Below are 19503 nucleotides of genomic sequence, written 5' to 3' on the forward strand. Positions count from 1 at the left end.
TGATCGTTACGACAGTACTGTTGTAATGTTGTGTGAACATGCGCAAAGCAAAGCATGATGTCAGCGTTTTCAGTGTGAACTTCAGCTTGATGTTCAAGCAGCAACAAAAAAATCCCACTCAATTCTTTTGTGTAACATTCTACAACCTTTGTTGTTTAAACAGCCCCTAAATCCCAGTTTCTCGCCATCTCTATCAGTCGCTTAGTTTTCCTGTACCTTCATCTGTCTCCTCTGAGGCCAAACTGCACAGTATTTATATTAATGTTCTGTAATTCTGAGTTTCAATGTATCTCCATCTATTTCCACTGAGTCACAAATACTCTGTTGATTCTGAGTAACACAGTATTGCTAGCCACGTAAACATGGACCCAAATATTCCGCTTGCATTTGGTTTATTTGCTCAAACAGAAAGAATTTAATCTTTGTAAACACCTCATTCCAAAAGAAAAGTGCCAATCTGAATGGACATAAGAGTCACTCTGATTCCATGATAATAAGGTATCATGTATCCACTTAAATGGTAAGTTGTAAGGGTGCGTTCTTTCAGCACATGATCAGATATGATGTAAGACGCAACTAGAGACGTTCCTCATTTTTTTTTGTTTACCTTTGGGGGCGCATGCCAAATTGACTATTCTGTATGATAATAGCGGCGCATGTAGACCAGAGATTGGAATATTCCTTTCCATGTATACTATTGTTTTCAGAAAAGTCATTTAGAAAGATTCAATTCCGAAAGATGAAAAACCCCTCGTGTAACCATTGCTACTGTGTCTTCTTGGTCCATGTTTCTCAATATCTAGAACATCCTCCTTTGAGTCCCAGTTTCACTATGTATCCATCTGTCTCCACTGAGTCTCAGTTTCACTGTATCTCCATCTGTCTCCATTGAGTCCTAGTTTCATTGTATCTCCATCTGTCTCCATTGAGTCATAGTTTCACTGTATCTCCATCTGTCTCCATTGAGTCCTAGTTTCACTGTATCTCCATCTGTCTCCATTGAGTCCTAGTTTCACAGTATCTCCATCTATATCAATTGAGTCCTAGTTTCACTGTATCTCCAGCTGTCTTCATTGAGTCTCAGTTTCACTGTATCTCTCATCTGTCTAGTCCTAGTTTCCCTGTATCTCAAATCTGTCTACATTGAGTCCTAGTTTCACTGTATCTCCATCTGTCTCCACTGAGTCTCACTTTCACTGTATCTCCATCTGTCTCCATTGAGTCCTAGTTTCACTGTATCTCCATCTGTCTCCATTGAATCCTAGTTTCACTGTATCTCTATCTATATCCATTGAGTCCTAGTTTCACTATATCTCCAGCTGTCTTCATTGAGTCTCAGTTTCACTGTATCTCTCATCTGTCTAGTCCTAGTTTCACTGTATCTCAAATCTGTCTCCATTAAGTCATAGTTTCACTGAATCTCCACATTTTCACTGAGTCTCACTTTCACTGTATTTCCATCTGTCTTTATTGAGTCCTAGTTTCACTGTATCTCCATCTGTCTCCACTGAGTCTCACTTTCACTGTATCTCCATCTGTCTCCATTGAGCCATAGTTTCACTGTATCCCCATCTGTCTCCATTAAGTCATAGTTTCACTGAATCTCCAAGTTTTCACTGAGTCTCAGTTTCACTGTATTTCCATCTGTCTTTATTGAGTCCTAGTTTCACTGTATCTCCATCTGTCTCCACTGAGTCTCACTTTCACTGTATCTCCATCTGTCTCCATTGAGTCCTAGTTTCACTGTATCTCCATCTGTCTCCATTGAATCCTAGTTTCACTGTATCTCTATCTATATCCATTGAGTCCTAGTTTCACTGTATCTCCAGCTGTCTTCATTGAGTCTCAGTTTCACTGTATCTCTCATCTGTCTAGTCCTAATTTCACTGTATCTCAAATCTGTCTCCATTAAGTCATAGTTTCACTGAATCTCCAAGTTCTCACTGAGTCTCACTTTCACTGTATTTCCATCTGTCTCCATTGAATCCTAGTTTCACTGTATCTCCATCTGTCTCCACTGAGTCTCACTTTCACTGTATCTCCATCTGTCTCCATTGAGCCATAGTTTCACTGTATCCCCATCTGTCTCCATTAAGTCATAGTTTCACTGAATCTCCAAGTTTTCACTGAGTCTCACTTTCACTGTATTTCCATCTGTCTTTATTGGGTCCTAGTTTCACTGTATCTCCATCTGTCTCCACTGAGTCTCACTTTCACTGTATCTCCATCTGTCTCCATTGAGTCATAGTTTCACTGTATCTCCATCTGTCTCCACTAAGTCTTGGTTTCCCTGTATCAACATCTGCCTCCATTCAGTCCTAGTATCACTGTATCTCAAATCTGTCTCCACCGAGTCTCAGTTTCACTGTATCTCCATCTGTTTCCACAGAGTCCCAGTTTCACTGCATCTCCATCTGTCTCTTCTTAGGCCACTTACACTGTGTCGATATCTGTCCCCACTGAGTATTCGTTTTACTGTATCCCTCTTTGTATGTTCTAAGTCCCAGTTTCTCAATATCTACAACATCTCCTCTTAAACCTAGTTTCACAGTATCTGCATCTGTCTTCCCTTAATTCAATCAACATTGTATCATTGTCTCCACTGAGTCCGTGTTTTACTGTATCTCCACCTGTCTTCTCGGTGTCCCACTTTTACCATATCTTTCCAGTCGCACTGGAGTCAGCTTCAGTCAGCTACATCTTTAAGAATCAAAACTAAACGTATTTTCCTCAGATTTATTAGCAGCAGGCATGTCCAAGAATGCTGAAACCTCTACATCATGATGTAGATGAGTAATACATCTGGGGTTTTTAAGGTCTCTTTCTGCAAAGGTTGATTTTTCCATTGGGTTTGTGTTCATAGGTTTTTCTTTCTTTGTCAGGGTGTCAACAGAATCTTGATGCTGACAAGCTTTTGTGACTCAGCCTGGTTGAAAATTGCTTTGTGAGCATGCATGACCTTCATGAAGAAGCACTTTTTAAAATTCATAAAAAATGCTGTTCAGTGTGCTGTGCTCTTAGATCAGTACAGGACTGCTGCCATTTTGCAAAGCACCAGTGGAAGTCCTTGGCTTATCACTGCCAAAATTTAAATATGACCTTCTTTCTGATCAATCTCAGTCATATATCACAATTTCAATCAGCCTTTTCATCTTAATCCAGGGAACAAACATTAAGCTTTGCACAGCTTTGATTTTGACAAACAGTGATTTCACTATGCTGACTTCACGATACCACGCCCCCGCGATGACGTCATAACAATGATGGCTTATGGGTTGTTGACAAAGTTTTGCATCCATGGGTGAAACCTTCAAACAAAATCATTTCAGAGTATTTTAGAGTGCGTCACATCACAGATTATATCACCAAAAAATCCACCTGCTGGACAGGTGCATATGACGTCATAGACCACTCCAGGAGAGGGTCACTGCGGTTGGAGTCAGAACTGTTAGCTTTTTTTTTGGCTTTTTCGTTTAGAGATGCTTTACATTTATCATTGGAAAACAAAACTTTTGCACAGAGAGTGGGTAAAGAGAGGCACACAGTGCGTGGGCTCAGACAGAAACAGGTGACAGGCGTGTCTGAGGTTCATGAGTTAAAGAAAGAATTATACGAGAGGAACTGTGCCCTCACATCTGTGACAGCTGCTGCCACTGCAGCTGCCAGCAGCCTACCGACTGTCTGCTGCAGCGTTTTCACCTCACAGTTCAATCCTGTGTGAAGGGGGAGCGAGAGCCCCACCAAACCCCAGCCAGAAATATGGCACTTTAACATGGCCTCATTCAACGGGTAACAGGCAGCATCCCCACCGGCCATAAACACTACTTAGGGACTCTATTTGTCTTTTAAATCAAGATGCACATATTACATGTACATTAAACGATTTTTAAAAATTGTTTTACATCAAATACTCGTCTTATTCCTATCGCTTTTCACGTTTTCCACTGGTATACAGCTATGGAGGGCGGTGTCGAGCAGCCCGAACCACTTCTCAAACGTTAGCTTGATTTATGATTAATCATTTGCATTAAACTAGGTTATATATGTGCCGAATTTACGTTTACACCATGTGGATTTTGAAACAATCACTGGCCTTCTTTAATCAAGAGCTTAAAATAACAAGAGAGCGTGATTTCTTAAATTAGAAGATCTGTAAATGGAGTTTGTATTGATGTTCTGGTCTGGTGAAACAGCGCAGTCCTACAGCATGTTAGCAGACTGAACTTCACCTCTCGGAGAAACGCACCGGGTCATTTTCGTATTCAAAGCAGGCGAAGCTCATAGGCAGCTGCTTCTTTCCTCTCCAGGTGGGAAAATCTTACCTGAGTCACAGGCTATGGTCGCCGGGAGCGGGCTGCGGTTGCCATTTTAAAGCGGTTTACTTTCCTCCCAAAAATTACATCAATCCCTCCAAAGTACGAATTTCTTCTCGGAGATTAAATCCACGCAGGTTTTTACAGTCCTGTTGCAGGTTCGGACGGTATTCCACACATTTCGCACGGTAGAACCGGACCCCCGCCTCTGTGGACGGGTTAAACAATGCAGCCCGCTGTACGAGGCGGCTCCAGCGGCTCCGGGACCCGGTCTCTAGCGAGGTCTTCGGCTTTGCGTCAGCCTCTCAACAGCAGCTGCCGGACATCAAGTGACGCATGAAAAACAAAGGCAGCTTCCGGTAAGACCTTCAAAGTAAAATAAATTCAAAATATAAGATGTAAAAATACCACATTTCTATCACTTGTTTGCTAGTGCTGCAGAACGTAATAAATTTATCCTATTACATGGAATATATGGATAGTTTAAGAATAAAATCAATTCGATAAAAAAACAATGCGATATGAGTAAAATGTTTGCAATATGAATTAGTCACCCTTTTATCAGAAGCATAGCGACTGAATATAATAGAGTAGAAAAGTAGATAAAGTAGTGGGGAAACATGCAAAACTTTTTTTGAGAAGGGAGGAGTGCACAGTTGAAATCACCAAAATATATGGAGCTAAATAGCTTAAATGTTGACATAAGGGTTAAAGCATCAATTTAGCAAGAAAATAATGAATAATTTAAATTAATATAGAAATCCTGTATTTCCTGAAGGTCCACGCTGCATACCCCAAAAATAACTCATACAAAAAAAAAATAAAAACAAAAACAAATGAACAAATTCAAAAAATAAGTCCAAATAGATAGATAAGGTAAGAATAAAGATTTGAGTTAAAATAAATTATTTAAAACTCCAATTTGCTAAAACCCTGCATAAAACTCAGAATTATTGGACATGTCTTTGGTTCAAAATGAAAAGTTTATAAAGATATAATATGTTTTTCAAAAAATATATAAAATGGAAACTGTTTGATTTTCCATTTCATTTGATCCTTTTGTGTTTTGATTATGTGACCCTCTTCTTTACCTCTGGGTACGCACAAACATAAATTCAAAGTACTTCCGGTTATCCTGTCCAACTTAACGGAGCTTTGGCTGAGAGAGAAAAGACGGGGAACAGCGACACCCAGTGGACAAAACCATCTTTACGCACAGAAGCTCTGAGGTTAGAGGTAATTAAGCCACCGTAGAAGAATAGAGTCATTTACCACTAAAACAAACATCAAAAACATGGATACTTAGACCGATTACAGAGTTTAACTCGGTGTTTCAATCTTACCGTAACGATCCCTCTGGTGGTTCTGAATTGGTGCTACTGTGTTTTACTGTATTTATGTCTTCTCCAGAGTTTACCTGATGTTTCTTGTGAGGTCCAGTCAGATATTTCTGAATGAAAAAGTCTGGTCCAAACGTGTCTGAAAAACTTTACTTTTTCTCCATTGTTTAAAAATGTAATAATTTATATTTATTCTATTTTCTTTCTTTCTTTCTTTCTTTCTTTCTTTCTTCCTTCCTTTCTTTCTTTCTTTCTTTCTTTCTTTCTTTCTTTCTTTCTTTCTTTCTTTATTTCTTTATTTATTTATTTATTTTATTTTTTTATTTATTTTGAAGACTACAGCTCAGTCCCCACAGAGCTCCATATTAAAACAGTTTTTCTTTAGCTCATTTATGTCTTCATGACAACTGTACGGCTGAATTTATAACCAACTTACCTGTTTACAGCGGATTAACCCTTCATCTGGGGGGAACATTTAAGGGCATGAACTCTTGAGACAAAAGTGTTGAAGTGCTTCCTGCTGTGAAATCAGAGTGACTCTTAAGCTACATTTAAAAATCATTCTAAATCAGTGTTAATCATCACTTTGACACTTGTTTAAATCAGCTTGTTCACGTCTTCAGTTGGTAACATCTTCACTGTGGGTCCTGCACACCCTGCAGGAGCTCCATCCCCCCCCCCTCACAATACACCCTCTGTCCCTCACATATTCATCATCCCATCACATGTTTCTGCTGCAGGTTACACTTTTATTCAGCGTTGAATCTGAACATGTTAATCAGAACAGCAGATGCTTTGAAAGCTGCGAGAAGAAAATACAACAGGGTCAAACAAAATCAGTGTGTTTAGATTAAAATCTTCATTTTTACAGTTACAGTCTAAAGTGCTCTAATCGAGACATTCAACATGATTTCAATGATTGTACACGTTGGTAAAACCTGATCAATGTAAGGCTTCAGTAACACATTAAGGATCTTTTGATCAAACGTTAGAACAAGAAAAAAGGGTAAATCATATTTTTAAAAGATCTGATGTTTGTCTGTTGTGGCTTCATGTTTCTCACACTCCGAGTTTTTCATGTTTTTGACCTGCAAGAAAAAAGTACCTGAACTATGATTTCCATATTTTCAAATCATATTAAATCATTTTTTCATCATATCAAGGGAAGGACTGTCAGAGACATAAACCTGGTGGGTGTAGGATCTTTGATCTCCATAATAATCATTATTGATGTGTTTATACTAAACAGAAAGATGTGTTAAAAATACGTCACTCTGCAGCTGAGTGACTCCTTTTCCTGAATACTGACAAACATCCTGCAGATTCTGTCAAACGTTTGTCCAAGGACACGCAGAGGAGATGTAGGCACGAGAACAAACAACTTTATCTTCTTCTCCAAAGTCCAGACTTCATCCCAAGTTTTAGTCTGTACAATAATCCAACACAGGGTGTATAGATTCTGTGATCTGCAGACTTTGACTTATGGTGATAAAATGATGTCATATTGTCACATTTTACTCATTATATCACTTTTTTTGTCAAACTATGTCTTCAATTACATAAATATACACAAAATTAGGAAGTGAGGATGACACATTCACACTTAGCACTTTTTGTCTCAAACATGGCCGCATTTGAGGTGCTTTTTTTCTTTTTAGTATATTTCTATATTTTTACTTAGTCCCATGATATAAAACAATTATGTCATTTAATTCTAGTATGCAATACTGTCAGTTCTGGTTTACAGAGTCATCAGGAGTCATTGTGTCAGTCATCACAAGAAAGATCTCGTCTTTACCCTTTTTTATGTTTTATATGATAATCTGTCTCTCATTTAGCTTCTATGTATCCACATATCCTTTAGTAAAGATATGGAAAAAAGGAGAAGTATTGTGTTTTTGCCCTCATTGTGTGTTTAGTTTGTTTTGACCACATGATTTATTTTTTTGTCCAAGTGCTAACAGTGCTTTTGTTTCCAATTAAAGCCCCTGTCACCCTGAGAGTCTTTGAGCCCCTGCAGTGTGTCCAGTGGCTTCTTGTCCTCATTTGTCCCGGTTATGTCCTCACTGTTCTGCCCTCATTCTGCCATCATAGTGTGCTTATTGTGATCTAAGTGTTTTTGACCTCATTTTGATCTCAGTGTAGTAGTTCTACCTATTAGCATCCAGAGTGTGTTTGTGTCTTTAAAGTATGTCAGGCATCATGTAATCTTTATTTGCCTTGACTGGGTCTTCACTTGAAGTGTCCTTTTAGCGTCTGTATAATGATCTTATTGGTTCTATAGTATTTCTGTGTCATCAATGTGTCTAGCGTCCTTTCTTTATTGTGCATAGTGTCTTCAGTATTTGTGTGCTCGTATTGTCCTCATAATGTCCCAGTGTTAAAAACAGAACTCTTTTCAAGTCCTTCATGTCCTTATAATGTCCTTAAAAGGCTCCTAAATGGTCCTTTTTGGGCTTTTGTTTCTTTATTATCCCTCAAAATGTCCTTTTATGCCTTCATAATGTCCTTCGTGTTTTTGCCCTCATTGTGTCCTCATTTTGATCTCAGAATCTGTGTCCACAATGTGTCATCACCTCATGCTGAGTTTGTTTTTGTCCTCATTTTGATTTTAGTGTCTATAACCTTGTTGTCCTCCTCCGCCCCATTTTGTCCTTACTTTTTGCCCTTGGTGTGTCCTTATTGTGTGTTCACAATGGACTTGGACCTTGTCGTCCGAATAGTGTCCATTTTGAGCGCTCAGTGTGTTTTTGTACTCATTGTGGCCAACCTGTGATCTCAGTGTTTTTTTTGTCTTTTAATGTCTCCATCATTTGGTCTGTATGTTTTTTTTGTCCCTTAGTGTCCTCATAGTGTGACCAGATGTGTTGTTCTCATTGTGAACTCAGTGTACCTTATACTGTTCCTATTTTGTGCTGAGTCTTTTTGTGTCAGTGTCCTTTCATTGTATGCATGTCTTATTTATGTTTGTGTCCCTTGTGTTTCTGGTGTCTTATTATTTCAATTTCCCTTCAGTTTGTCCTCACTTTAAGTGTCCTCGTAGTTGGTCTAGTGTCTTACTTTCAGTATATGTCATAATGTCTTTAGTGTCTGTGTGCTTGTAGTGTCAAGTGAGGGTCCATAGGTGTCCTCATCCTGTTTTAGAAGTAGAATGTAATTTTTTCTGTTGTCCCCAAAGCATCCAAAGAAAGACCTCAGTGGGTTCCTTCAGAGTCCATATTTTTTGTTGGGCCTTTACTTGTGTCCTGACATTGTACCTGATAGTTTCTCTACCCTCACTTTGTCCTAATTTAATAGTCCCTTAACTTTTCTCATTCTTGTGCCTGAATCTTGTCCTTGCAACGATTCTGTCCTTCTATTGTCCGCAACGTATTTGCTGTACTGTTTGTTTGCAGTAATGTCCTAATTTTGTTTGTGTCCTCACTTCTCCTCGTCAGTCTTTGCCCATGATGACCTTATCTTCATCATAAGGGTTTCTGTCCTCACAGTGTCAACAAGGCCTTCATCAGTTTGTTTGTGTCCCAGGATCACAATCAGTGGTTCTCCAGTGTGTCTTCTTAAGTGTGTCCTCATTTTGTCCTAAGATGTTCTCAGATCGTCTCTGCTTGGTTTTATCCTATAAGTGTCCAGTCATCTGTCTCCTCTGTGCGTCCTCGGATTGTCCTAAAGTGTAACGAGAAGTTTATTTAATTACTGTAACTGTGTGCTTTGAGTGTACTAAATTGGAGAGAGATTTTTCGTCCTTTATGTGTCCACTGTGTGGTTTTGTCCTCAGAGTTTTTTAATCATGTGTTTGGGACATTAAAGTGTCTTCAGTGTGCCCTTAGAGTGTTTTTTCCTCTGTGTTCTTCTACTCTGTATCCTAATGTCTCTGTGTTGAGGACTTTGTGTGCTTATGTCCTCAGAGTGTCTTACAGGTGTTGTCTTATCATCTTGTCCTCAGTGACTGATTGTGGTATTGAAAAACATCCTCAGTGTCCCTCCAGCGTCCTCACAGTGAAAGTCCTTCATTGATGTTTGGGCCACCAGAATGTCCTCATTTTATACTTTTGTCCTCCACATGTCCTCAGTGAGTCCTCTGATAGTCCTGTACACATGTGGACAGTCTGGGTCTTAGCCCTCTGTCTTTTGAAGGACAGATGCTCTGTCTCTACACCTCCTTCTCTTCTTTCCCATGAAACGACGTCCGTCTCAGGTTCTCCTTGACTTTGACAAACTCTGGAGCCTTCAGGTTTTCCTGCTGCTCCTTCTCCTGCTCCTTCTCCATCTGAAAGACGAGACAGGAAACAGTCAGGACAAGAATCTCTTTAGCTAGCTTAGCAGGATGGCTTTTCCAAAGCTACACCCCCAAGGACTTGTCTATTTTTCAAAAACAGAGACGACAGTGTTATCTCAGAGTTTGTCTGGTTAGTTTGGTAAGAATAAAAGAGCCCCTAAATCAGCATAAAGCTGTTATTCAAAGTGACTTGAGTCCAGTTCCTGTAGTAGTGCTGCCACCTGCAGGACCAGAAGGTTACAGCACTCATCATGCTATCAACAGGTAACCACCATTACTGTTTGTGATACTATGCATGTGTGTGTGTGTGTGTGTGTGTGTGTGTGTGTGTGTGTGTGTGTGTGTGTGTGTGTGTGTGTGTGTGTGTGTGTGTGTGTGTGTTACCTCCTCCAGTTTCTTGTGTCTCTTCAGCAGCTCAGCCTCCAGAGGAGAGATCTTCCTGCGAGCTTCGTCTTCCTGCTTCCTCTGTTTGATCATCTGATCTCTTTTCCTGGACTCCAGAACTCTCTGCAGCTCCGGCTTCGTCTCCACCATGCTCCCACCCCTGAAACATACACACAGGAAGATATCACAAATCATTTACAGAACAGTGCGAAGCTCCAATGGTGAGGCAGGTACTTATATCTGTACTCAGGAGTCAAAAAGGATGGGAGAGAAGGCGAAAACGTCAAAAAATGTGATTCTTCTTTGAACAGGGCATTATAAGCAGAGTTATTATTATTATCATTATTATTATTATTATTGATAATAAAAATGATAATAATAATAAGGAATACATTTTATTTGTAAAGCACTTTGAATCAAATGAGCTTAATGTACGACATAGTTAAACAAGATTAAAAACTAAACTGGATTCAAAACAAAAATGCTTTCAAAGAAAACACTTCAAAGTATTTAATAGATTTATTGCTTTGTCCACAGGGGGCACCAAAGTTATCTAAAACAAAAAAGCCATTATAGGAGTTTGAATGTGATGATGTAAAACGAAGCAATTTAAAATTACCTTTGGCAGAATTACTAGTCTGCTCAACTGTTTGACAGAGCATATTTTCAGTCACTTTATCACATTGAATGTAACCTGATTGGGTTGTAACTTCGATTTGATTTTTTTTTTTTTTTTTTCCTGCACTAACAACATAAGAAAACAATAAAAACAAAAACAGAATTTCCTTTAAATGAACATAAGAGTATTAATAATTCTGTTTTGTGATTACTTATGAGAGTGAAATGGAAAATAAAACTTAAGTGGGCAGACATACTGATGGACCAGCTTTAATGAGATAACAATAAAAACCAAGTTGTTTAAAAAACTTTAAATTGATGCCTCTGATTAACAGCCCTGTGCTTTAATTTGCATTTCCACCACCAGGGGGCACTCTCTCATTACTCAGATGTTTCTGCTGTAGATTTAAATCAGAACTAAAACATAAATCTGACCTAACAAAGCACAAACTTTTGATTTTCAGAACTTGTGAAATTTAATTTCAGAGGTACTTGAAAGTTTAATCATCTGATATTTGACGCATTTCTTCTCATCTAACAGGCATTAAGGCAAAAAAGAATATTTCAGAACAGTTCTTCTGTTTCTATTTTACTCCTGTATTTGGTGTAAATCCTCTTTTGTCCCTGTTTTTAATCTACAGAACTATTTTCAAGCGTTCCTCAGTCGGTCCTACTCTTAAAAACCATCCTTTCTGTTATCTGATTCAACACTGAACTCACACACAAACTTGCATGTCATTTGTGAACATTACTGTTTTGACAAAGAAACATGCTACAGATGTTTGGTTTCAGGAAAAAATACAAATCAAGGGATTTTTATCTATTCAATCATTTAACCTCCCAAATTCATTGTTTGATTTCTGTTTTTGGAGTTTATGTGGAGTCAATGTATTAAGCAACATTCAGAGAGCTGATTGTCACCCGCTCTCTGTTCATGTTCAATGTGTTTGCTGCAGAAACAACATTTTCTAATATGTCTGCTCAGAAAAACTTTCAGATTTTTCAGCTGAACTTTCTTTCCTCATGTCCAACCACCTGCTGAGAGCTGTAGCATCTTTGACCCAAACTTTGACAAAGTTTTGGTTCATAAAGTAGCTGCTAATGATGCTCAGTGTGTGTGTGTTTGTGTGTGTGTGTGTGTGTGTGTTCCTGGGCCTCCTCCAGCCTCAGTCTTCCTCCTGAATGACAAACTTGGAGAGAGAAAGCCGAGCTCACTCTGCCCGTGGAGTTAAAGCTCTGGGTGTGAATGAGCGCCTGTGTGAAGTTGATGTGGAAACTTTCCCAGCATCCTCGGCGGCGCCACAGGCCTGCGAGGTGTGAGGCTGTTGCTTAGCAGCGTCTGTTCTGGTCTTCACAGAGTCTGAGCGTGACGGCAGGGACGGGTGGACAGATGCAGAGCGGCCTGCAGGAAGCCTGATTCTCTCTGCGTAGTTAAAGATAGTTTAAGAGAAATGCTGCTCTCTGATTGGTCCACGGGTTAAACAGCAGTGTCAGTCTGCTGATGTTGCGTGATCCCAGACTGAAAAACATATTTTCATCCCAGAGATTAAAGTCATTAACCCTCCATAATCTGCTCATCTGACTCTCGGCGTGAGCGTGCCAGGATTCTGAAGTCAGTGAGGACGAACCCAGGAAGCAGCAGACAAGACCACGACAGACACTGCTGCAGACCTCTGATACATTTTAATACACTACAAGACCCAAGTCCTAAATATTTATTGACACAGTTTGGGTTTTAAATGAGGTGAAGGTGCAGAAAGTTTGGGCTCGAGTGTTTAACATCAAAATAAGTCAAGCTCTGCTGTTACCGTTTGCAGCTGCTCATCAGCTCTCTGTGAAGCTCTTGGTGACTCTTCGAAGCTTTGACAGGATTCACCAGCTTCTTGGGTTTGATGAGGTCCTGGTCTTCGTCTCCCTCCAAGTAGTCAGGCTGGGGGACGTAGCCAGACACCGGGGACGGCCTCCTGCCCTCCGGCCGGTGCTGCTGCAGGTTTGCATACGCTGAGGCTGAAACACAGAGGCAGAGGGGCAATAATGAGAGCTTTCAGGATAAAGAGATTAAAGGAAAGAATTAGATTAGCATGATTTTATCTGCCTGTCCAGATGAGACAGACGGCTCTTCACCAACTGATCTGGTTTTGTTAGGGTTTCTGCCTGTGGGAGGACGTTACATCCTTTTTGTGCTAATTCATCAGAGGATAAATAACAGTCTTAAAGGGATTTAAATCACGTTTCCACTGCTTTAGGGACACTTGCAGGGATTTTATGTCTATCAGACTCAATCTTGGTCCTGGTCCATGTTTTTCAGCCTTTAACGTCCAAACTGTTCACGGTTCCTGTTTGTTCGGAGAATAAAGGACAGATTAACGGGCATCTGATCCGAGTCCTCAGATATTCTGGGAGTCAGAGATCAGATGTCATACAGTTCACTCCACACAATGACCCCTTTCTCGAGTGCAACCAGAGACCGACATGACATGCTGCCGCTGCTTCATATTTCACAAAAATGAAATGAGCGCTGGATGTCTGGTCGTCTCAGACGGAAACAGGGACAGCTGCAGTAAAAGGCCAAGAGTCTGCAGACGGCTGCTCTGACAGCGCTCACTCTGCTGCTGTCAGGTTTTATTCCAGACGAACCTGCTCTACTGCACAGATTTCAGACTCCAAAGGATCAGTTACCTGGTGTCTCATGCTGCAAGCACAGGTACTGACAAATGTAATGTGAAGATGCACATAGATATAAGTTTGCATGCAACTGATGACAAAAAAATACAGCGCTCAACATTATAATTATCCTCATATTTAGCTGGTGCAACAAACAAACAGAAAGACATGATGGAAGCCAGTTCTATTAGATATACGTGTTTAAGCTCAGTTGTTTGAACAACTGATTCCTAGAACATGATTTAATCCATAATCTTTTGTTTTGTTGACTGTGCTTTGTATCCTTGTGTTCTTCCTGACTGTTACTTTGTGTTTTTGCTGCTGCCTGTCTTGGCTGTACCTTGAAAAAGAAGCTTGAAAAAGATTTTTTAAAATCTCAGTGGGACCAACCTGGTTAAAAAAATATACATATAAATTATATAAATAAATATAAATATATATATATGAAAATATATATGAAATGAAAGATAACAAAAACGACAACAACAAAAGAAAACAAATAAAAACAACAACAATACTTCAATTTTTACTACTACTACTACTACTACTACGACTACTACTACTACTACTACTACTACCACTACTACTAATAATAATATATGAGCTCCAGTGTCAGGGATGAGACTTCAATGACTTCTCTAACCTTCTAATTTATTCTGTGGACTGCAACATCAACAAAAAAAAAAACAAAAAACAAAAACAAAACAAAACAAAAAAACAAAAATCAAACAAACAAACAAAAAAACCTCTGATTTGAGTAGTTTATACAGTTTTGAATTTGTCAGGCCAATCTTTTGAAAATGAGTCAAAAACCTTATAGTGTAGATTTTGCACAATGGTAATGGAACATGTAGTGTACAATTCATATGGTTTATTAATTTATTTAACTATTCGTCACTAATTCTCTAAAGTTCCTGCATATTTCATCACACATAACAGTATTGTTTAGTATTGCTCTTGTAACAGTATATTCATTTTTTTTTTTTTTTAAGATTCACATTGCATAGTCCATTCTATAATGAACTCATATTCGTGTCCATTATTGCCTGTTGTTTTTTTTTTCAATTTATTTTATTTTATTTTAAACTGAATTGCCCTGTGTATGAAATTTGCTGTAAATAGTCTGCAGTCATATTCCTGTACAACTACTTAAACAAGTTCCGGTTTGGTGTTTTATTTTGAAATTCCACAGCGGAAGTCAGTGCCGTTGTAAATACGTGGCTTATGAAGGTAGCAATCGAGCTTCAGCTGCTCAGTATGTTCGCCCTGTGCCCATGGACATAAACGCGAGTTAGAAATGTAGTTTTTTTCTCTATTTAATGGGAAAACTGGGAAGATTTAAATCGTTTATCCAACAACACTGATGTGAATTTGTCGCATTTGTCGTGTTCTCGTCAACAAAGATTTATTGGCTTGTGTGAACATTAGCCAAGTTAGCCACGAATCGTCAATCGTCAAAGGGCGGGAATAGAGTGATGACCAGTTTCTTTTCCATCTCTTGGATAACCACGGATGTCTGTCTTGGTCCTATATCAAAGGTATGTTTTAATTTAATGTCTCAATTATTTTTTTAATCTTTACTGAGCTGTAACTTCTTTATTCTCCATCTGTAAAAAGCTGTTTTCTGTGTTTGAGACAAGCTAGCTGTGCTAACGTTCTCACCACTAGAGGGCAGCAGAGCCACTGTGAGGTTTATAAGAAGGAAAAAGGAGCGTTGGAGATTTGATGTAAGAATCGCAAGTCCTGAGATTTGGGCTCTGTGATTAACTAAAATGTTTTCTGAAGTGTTAATGATTCTATAATTATTAATTATTAGCAAAAAGTTGGCTTTATGTCTTTCTGAAATTAAACTGAATCTATTTTTACCCATAAATTACTTTTGGTTTTAACAGCAGTAGAGGCGTGTTAAAAAAACTGGAGATGAAAATGTAGAACAGGCTTATCAGAATAATCTGTGCAGAGTGAGGCTTAAACTACTGAATGTGGATTTAGGAAAACATGTCTCACAGTGACACACACACACACACACACACACACACACACACACACACACAGTGTCCAGTTTTCTGCAGACTGAGAGAAATCAACATTTCCACGTGGTCAGGTGTCAGACAGGATCTCAACTGTGTCACAGTCAGTCAGTCTTTGGTGTCTGTGTCATTGTTGGCAGCAGCATCGTTGTATCAAGCTCGTGGAGCCCTGACACTCAGCCTTCAGCTGAGCATCTCCTCTGGGTGCAGCACCTCAAGCCAGCTGATTTACATAGAAACAATACAAGTAGTAGCTTTTAAAAACTGCAGTGTGTCTATGTGTGCTCATCTTGTAGCATTTACTGATATTTGGTGACGTAAGAAGGAATACTGACAAAATTGTACTCTTCACTTCCAGCCGTCTGTGGGTCCTCAAATGCTTCACGATCATACTTCACATCCACACTGAGACCAAACCAACAGAAGAAAAAGTCAGAGAGGAAACTAAACTTTCTGGTAAGTCAGGAAGATATTTCTACCTTTTGTAACGTTACCATCATGTTGGTTTAGCACACCCAAGATCGATCAGAGCTCCATTCAGAAAACAAATATTTTGAGACGCCTCATCTCATCTTGAAGACAGACCACAGGTTCTGACCTTTTTATGAATCTGCCTAATGATGATGTTATTTCAGCATCCTTTAAACTTGTCTATACTGTCAATGGTTCACACTAAATCTGTTCATCATGGGTTCTTAATGAGCTGCTATGGAACCATAGGAGAATGTACTAAAGAAGAAAAACCAGCGTAGAATAAACTTTCACAAGTCAAGTTAGGTAAGATATTAAAAAAGAAACTATAAGACAACAGGGGGTGGTAGAAAAAGTAATTTTGCTTTAAAGTGATACTCCGGGATGGAACAAGTTGGGTCCTATCACAAGGTTCAGGGCAGAAATTACCCCTACAGCAGTGTTTTTGTGCAGCAGAAGCCCAGAGCGCACACACCAAACACCCCTCCCTGCTCGTCTGCCGGTTTCCTCTGCACTCAGACGGGGCCATATTTTACTTGACCAAAAACACAAATAAACGGACTCCCACTGAAAAAATCTGATATCGGTCTGCATTCACGCTTTATTTAGAGAATTTTCAGCGCGTTACTTTCACACAAAAACACCGCTAAATAAGGCTCTAGCTCTGGGCTTCTGCTGCACAAAAACACTGCTGTAGGGGTAATTTCTGCCCTAAACCTTGTGATAGGACCCAACTTGTTCCTTCCTGGAGTATCACTTTAAAGATCTCCAAAAACTACAAATTAAGAACATTTCTGAATAGAAAGACTAGCGTATTCTCCGGACTATAAGTTGCTTCAGAAAATATATTTACTGCACTGACCCAAATATAAAATGAGCTTTTTTTTGTTGAAGATAATGTGAAAAAAGGGCTTGTCATATATTAATTGGAGTCTAAGCATTGACACATGCTCATGGTTATCCAGGGTAAGGGTTGCTACCATTGACTGTAAAAAAAAATGGATGTCATCTTGCTCGGCTAGAAGTGAGGTCTCCCCAAAAACTGCTCCCCCTGGTGGCTGGCTGCAGTATAGGTTTAAAAATACAGCTTTCCAGTCATTCCAGATGGGCTGTGGTCAAACTTTCAAAAATTAATACACCTCGTAGAAATGTTTCTCACGTCTGATTGTTGTGGTGATTTGAAGATATAATTTGGCTGTCTTGTATCCAAGTCCTCTTTTTTCTGAAAAGTTTTGTTTTCATTAGTTATAACAGGTTAAAAACAAGGTTTTACGTAATGTTTAACGATGATTGACAGATGCCGTTTTCGTGTTTTTTTTTCGAGGACTGTAAAATATGTCTGGAGATAGAGTCAAGAAGTGATTAGACTCTTGAAAGAAAAAAAACAATTATTATTATTTTTGTCACCCAGCTCCACAGCTCCAGATTCTCCCAGAATCCCTCACAGTCTCTACTGCGCAGACTCTGGCACCAAACTGTTACAATGGCTGCACCTGAGACGGCGGTATTTTGGCTTCAAAACTGTACAATGGTAAATGGCGGAGCCACGCTGTCCACTCTATATACAGTCTATGGTTGCTACATGACCGCAACAGCAGAGAGCGCCAGCTTTTTGTTCAACCAATGACATCACAGTGATCATAGTTAAGTTTCATTTTCTCTTCCCTACATGCGCTCCTCTCACTTACTTCACCCCTCCCCCTCCTCTGCTATACTGTGAGTGTTGTCTGTTGTCTGACGAGTGCCATGTGAGCTTGAATGAGCTCTATCGGATAAACGTCCTTTCTTATAGAAAGTTAGAGGAGTTTTGGGATTTGCTTGTGACTCAAATCACTAAAATCTGTCTACAATGGAGAGCGAAGAAGATGGGGGTGATCTTTCATTTCTCTAAATCACGTCATCAGGGAGCTGTCAGGCTGTCCAAGTCATAGATGCAGAGGCTCCGTCAGCGCACAGTGCCTTCAAACCATGGAGATATTTCCGCATCAATATTCATCATGTTTGAATTTCATGATCTTTTTCCATTATAGTTTCCAACAACAAGCATCTCAACTATTTTGTATGTAAGCTACGCCTTACTGTAATTCGTAGGATCAGCCAAACTATGAAAAAAAGTGGGACTTATAATCAGGAAAATACGGAATATAAGAATGTACAAAATGAATATTTGAAGACTTGAGTTGAGATAAATAAAAAGGGTTGCCAGTCATTTACTTTTATTTGCTGTGTGTCTTTAATGAGAACAAACATGTCTGCTCCTGCTGTCAGACCTGTGCCATTAACCCAGCATGAGGATGGTGTGAAGAGAAATGGTGTGAACGGATAATGAGGGCCTGATGATGACTCCATCACACACACAGCTTCAGAGCTGCTGAGCTGCATCATGTCACACACACACACACACACGGAAAATATTTGTCAGATAATTGACTCTAAATCTCAGGCAGATATTTTCATGATCTATTATTGATGAGTCCGAAGTAACAACCTTCGATCATCCTCTGGTGTCGCTTTCTGAATGTCTCAGATTTTCACTTTAAAGTGCATTAATAATCCATGAAAACAGACCGAAGGCAGCTGCTCCTCCCCCTGCTGAAGTGTTTGCTTTTTGATGGATGCTGTGAAAAACACATTTTCACCAGTGAAACAACAGGAGTGCTTCATGAAACTGTCTGATTCAGTGTCCTTGCATTAAAATCTGCCGCTATTTGCCCTAAATATGTTTGTCTGAATCCATACCATCACCTGGACTCTCTCAGCTGGGTTTATAGGGGACATATCAGGCTTGTTTCTCCTTTTCACTATGCCAGACTAGGATGCCTGTAAAGCATTTCTGCCCTCAGTACAAGTCATTTAGTTCCTTTATTTCCCCACAATAGCGTTCTCAATATCCTCAGTTTAGGCCATTCTGAAGATCTCGTTGAAACGCTCCGTTTGGAGAATGACCTCCAGTAACCTCGCAACGTCACAGCCCTTTGTGCTCTGATTGGTCAGTTCTATCAGAGGGACGGAGGGGGTAGACCCAGGGGGTGGTTTTTGCAGCATGGCAGTATTTACAAAATCGCCATATTGGATGGGGCAGACCGAGTGAGTTTGCTGTTTGCCAAAACTTCACTGTAAGGCATTGATAGCACTAATAAAATGGCAGAGTGTAGGATACGTCCTTTTGTATTTGTACCCCGAGTCAGACCCAGACGGTTCTGCAGCTCAGGAGGAAGAAAATCCACCTGGACACAGATCATCTCAGGACGCTTCAGTGTGGTGGGTCAAACCGGTACTGTAACATGTATAGTTGATACGTGGAAATATAGGCAGACTTCACCAATAAACTATTTCTATAACAGGGCTCCATCCTGCTCCTTCACTTTTCTCTGTCTGTTTTATCCATCATGCTGAAAGTGTAGTCT

The 19503-nt window shown here is 39.6% G+C and overlaps 2 protein-coding genes across 3 annotated transcripts in view; both read right to left on the minus strand.

Moving 5' to 3' along the window:
* The window catches only part of pik3c2b (phosphatidylinositol-4-phosphate 3-kinase, catalytic subunit type 2 beta), a 56963-nt gene extending 52356 nt beyond the window's left edge, over nt 1-4607 (minus strand). Inside the window, exon 1 of the mRNA XM_074667397.1 lies at nt 4323-4607. The gene's annotated coding sequence lies outside the window, so the exon portion shown is untranslated. The remainder of the gene's footprint in view (nt 1-4322) is intronic.
* A 1811-nt stretch (nt 4608-6418) lies between these two features.
* The window catches only part of LOC141791439 (protein FAM107B), a 45469-nt gene continuing 32384 nt past the window's right edge, over nt 6419-19503 (minus strand). The window contains exons 3-5 of one of the 2 annotated variants that reach the window (XM_074671934.1): nt 12740-12938; nt 10314-10473; nt 6419-9920 (exon numbers count right to left, since the gene is read on the minus strand). In XM_074671934.1, the coding sequence (XP_074528035.1) occupies nt 9804-9920; nt 10314-10473; nt 12740-12938 (476 nt within the window). In that variant the 3' untranslated portion in view covers nt 6419-9803. The remainder of the gene's footprint in view (nt 9921-10313; nt 10474-12739; nt 12939-19503) is intronic. The other variant, XM_074671925.1, reaches the window with a different exon arrangement.

This window comes from Halichoeres trimaculatus, unplaced genomic scaffold (assembly GCF_033239565.1).
Source record: "Halichoeres trimaculatus isolate MK-OKI-2021-1 unplaced genomic scaffold, fHalTri1.1 fHalTri1_scaffold_1, whole genome shotgun sequence".
NCBI lineage: Eukaryota > Metazoa > Chordata > Actinopteri > Labriformes > Labridae > Halichoeres > Halichoeres trimaculatus.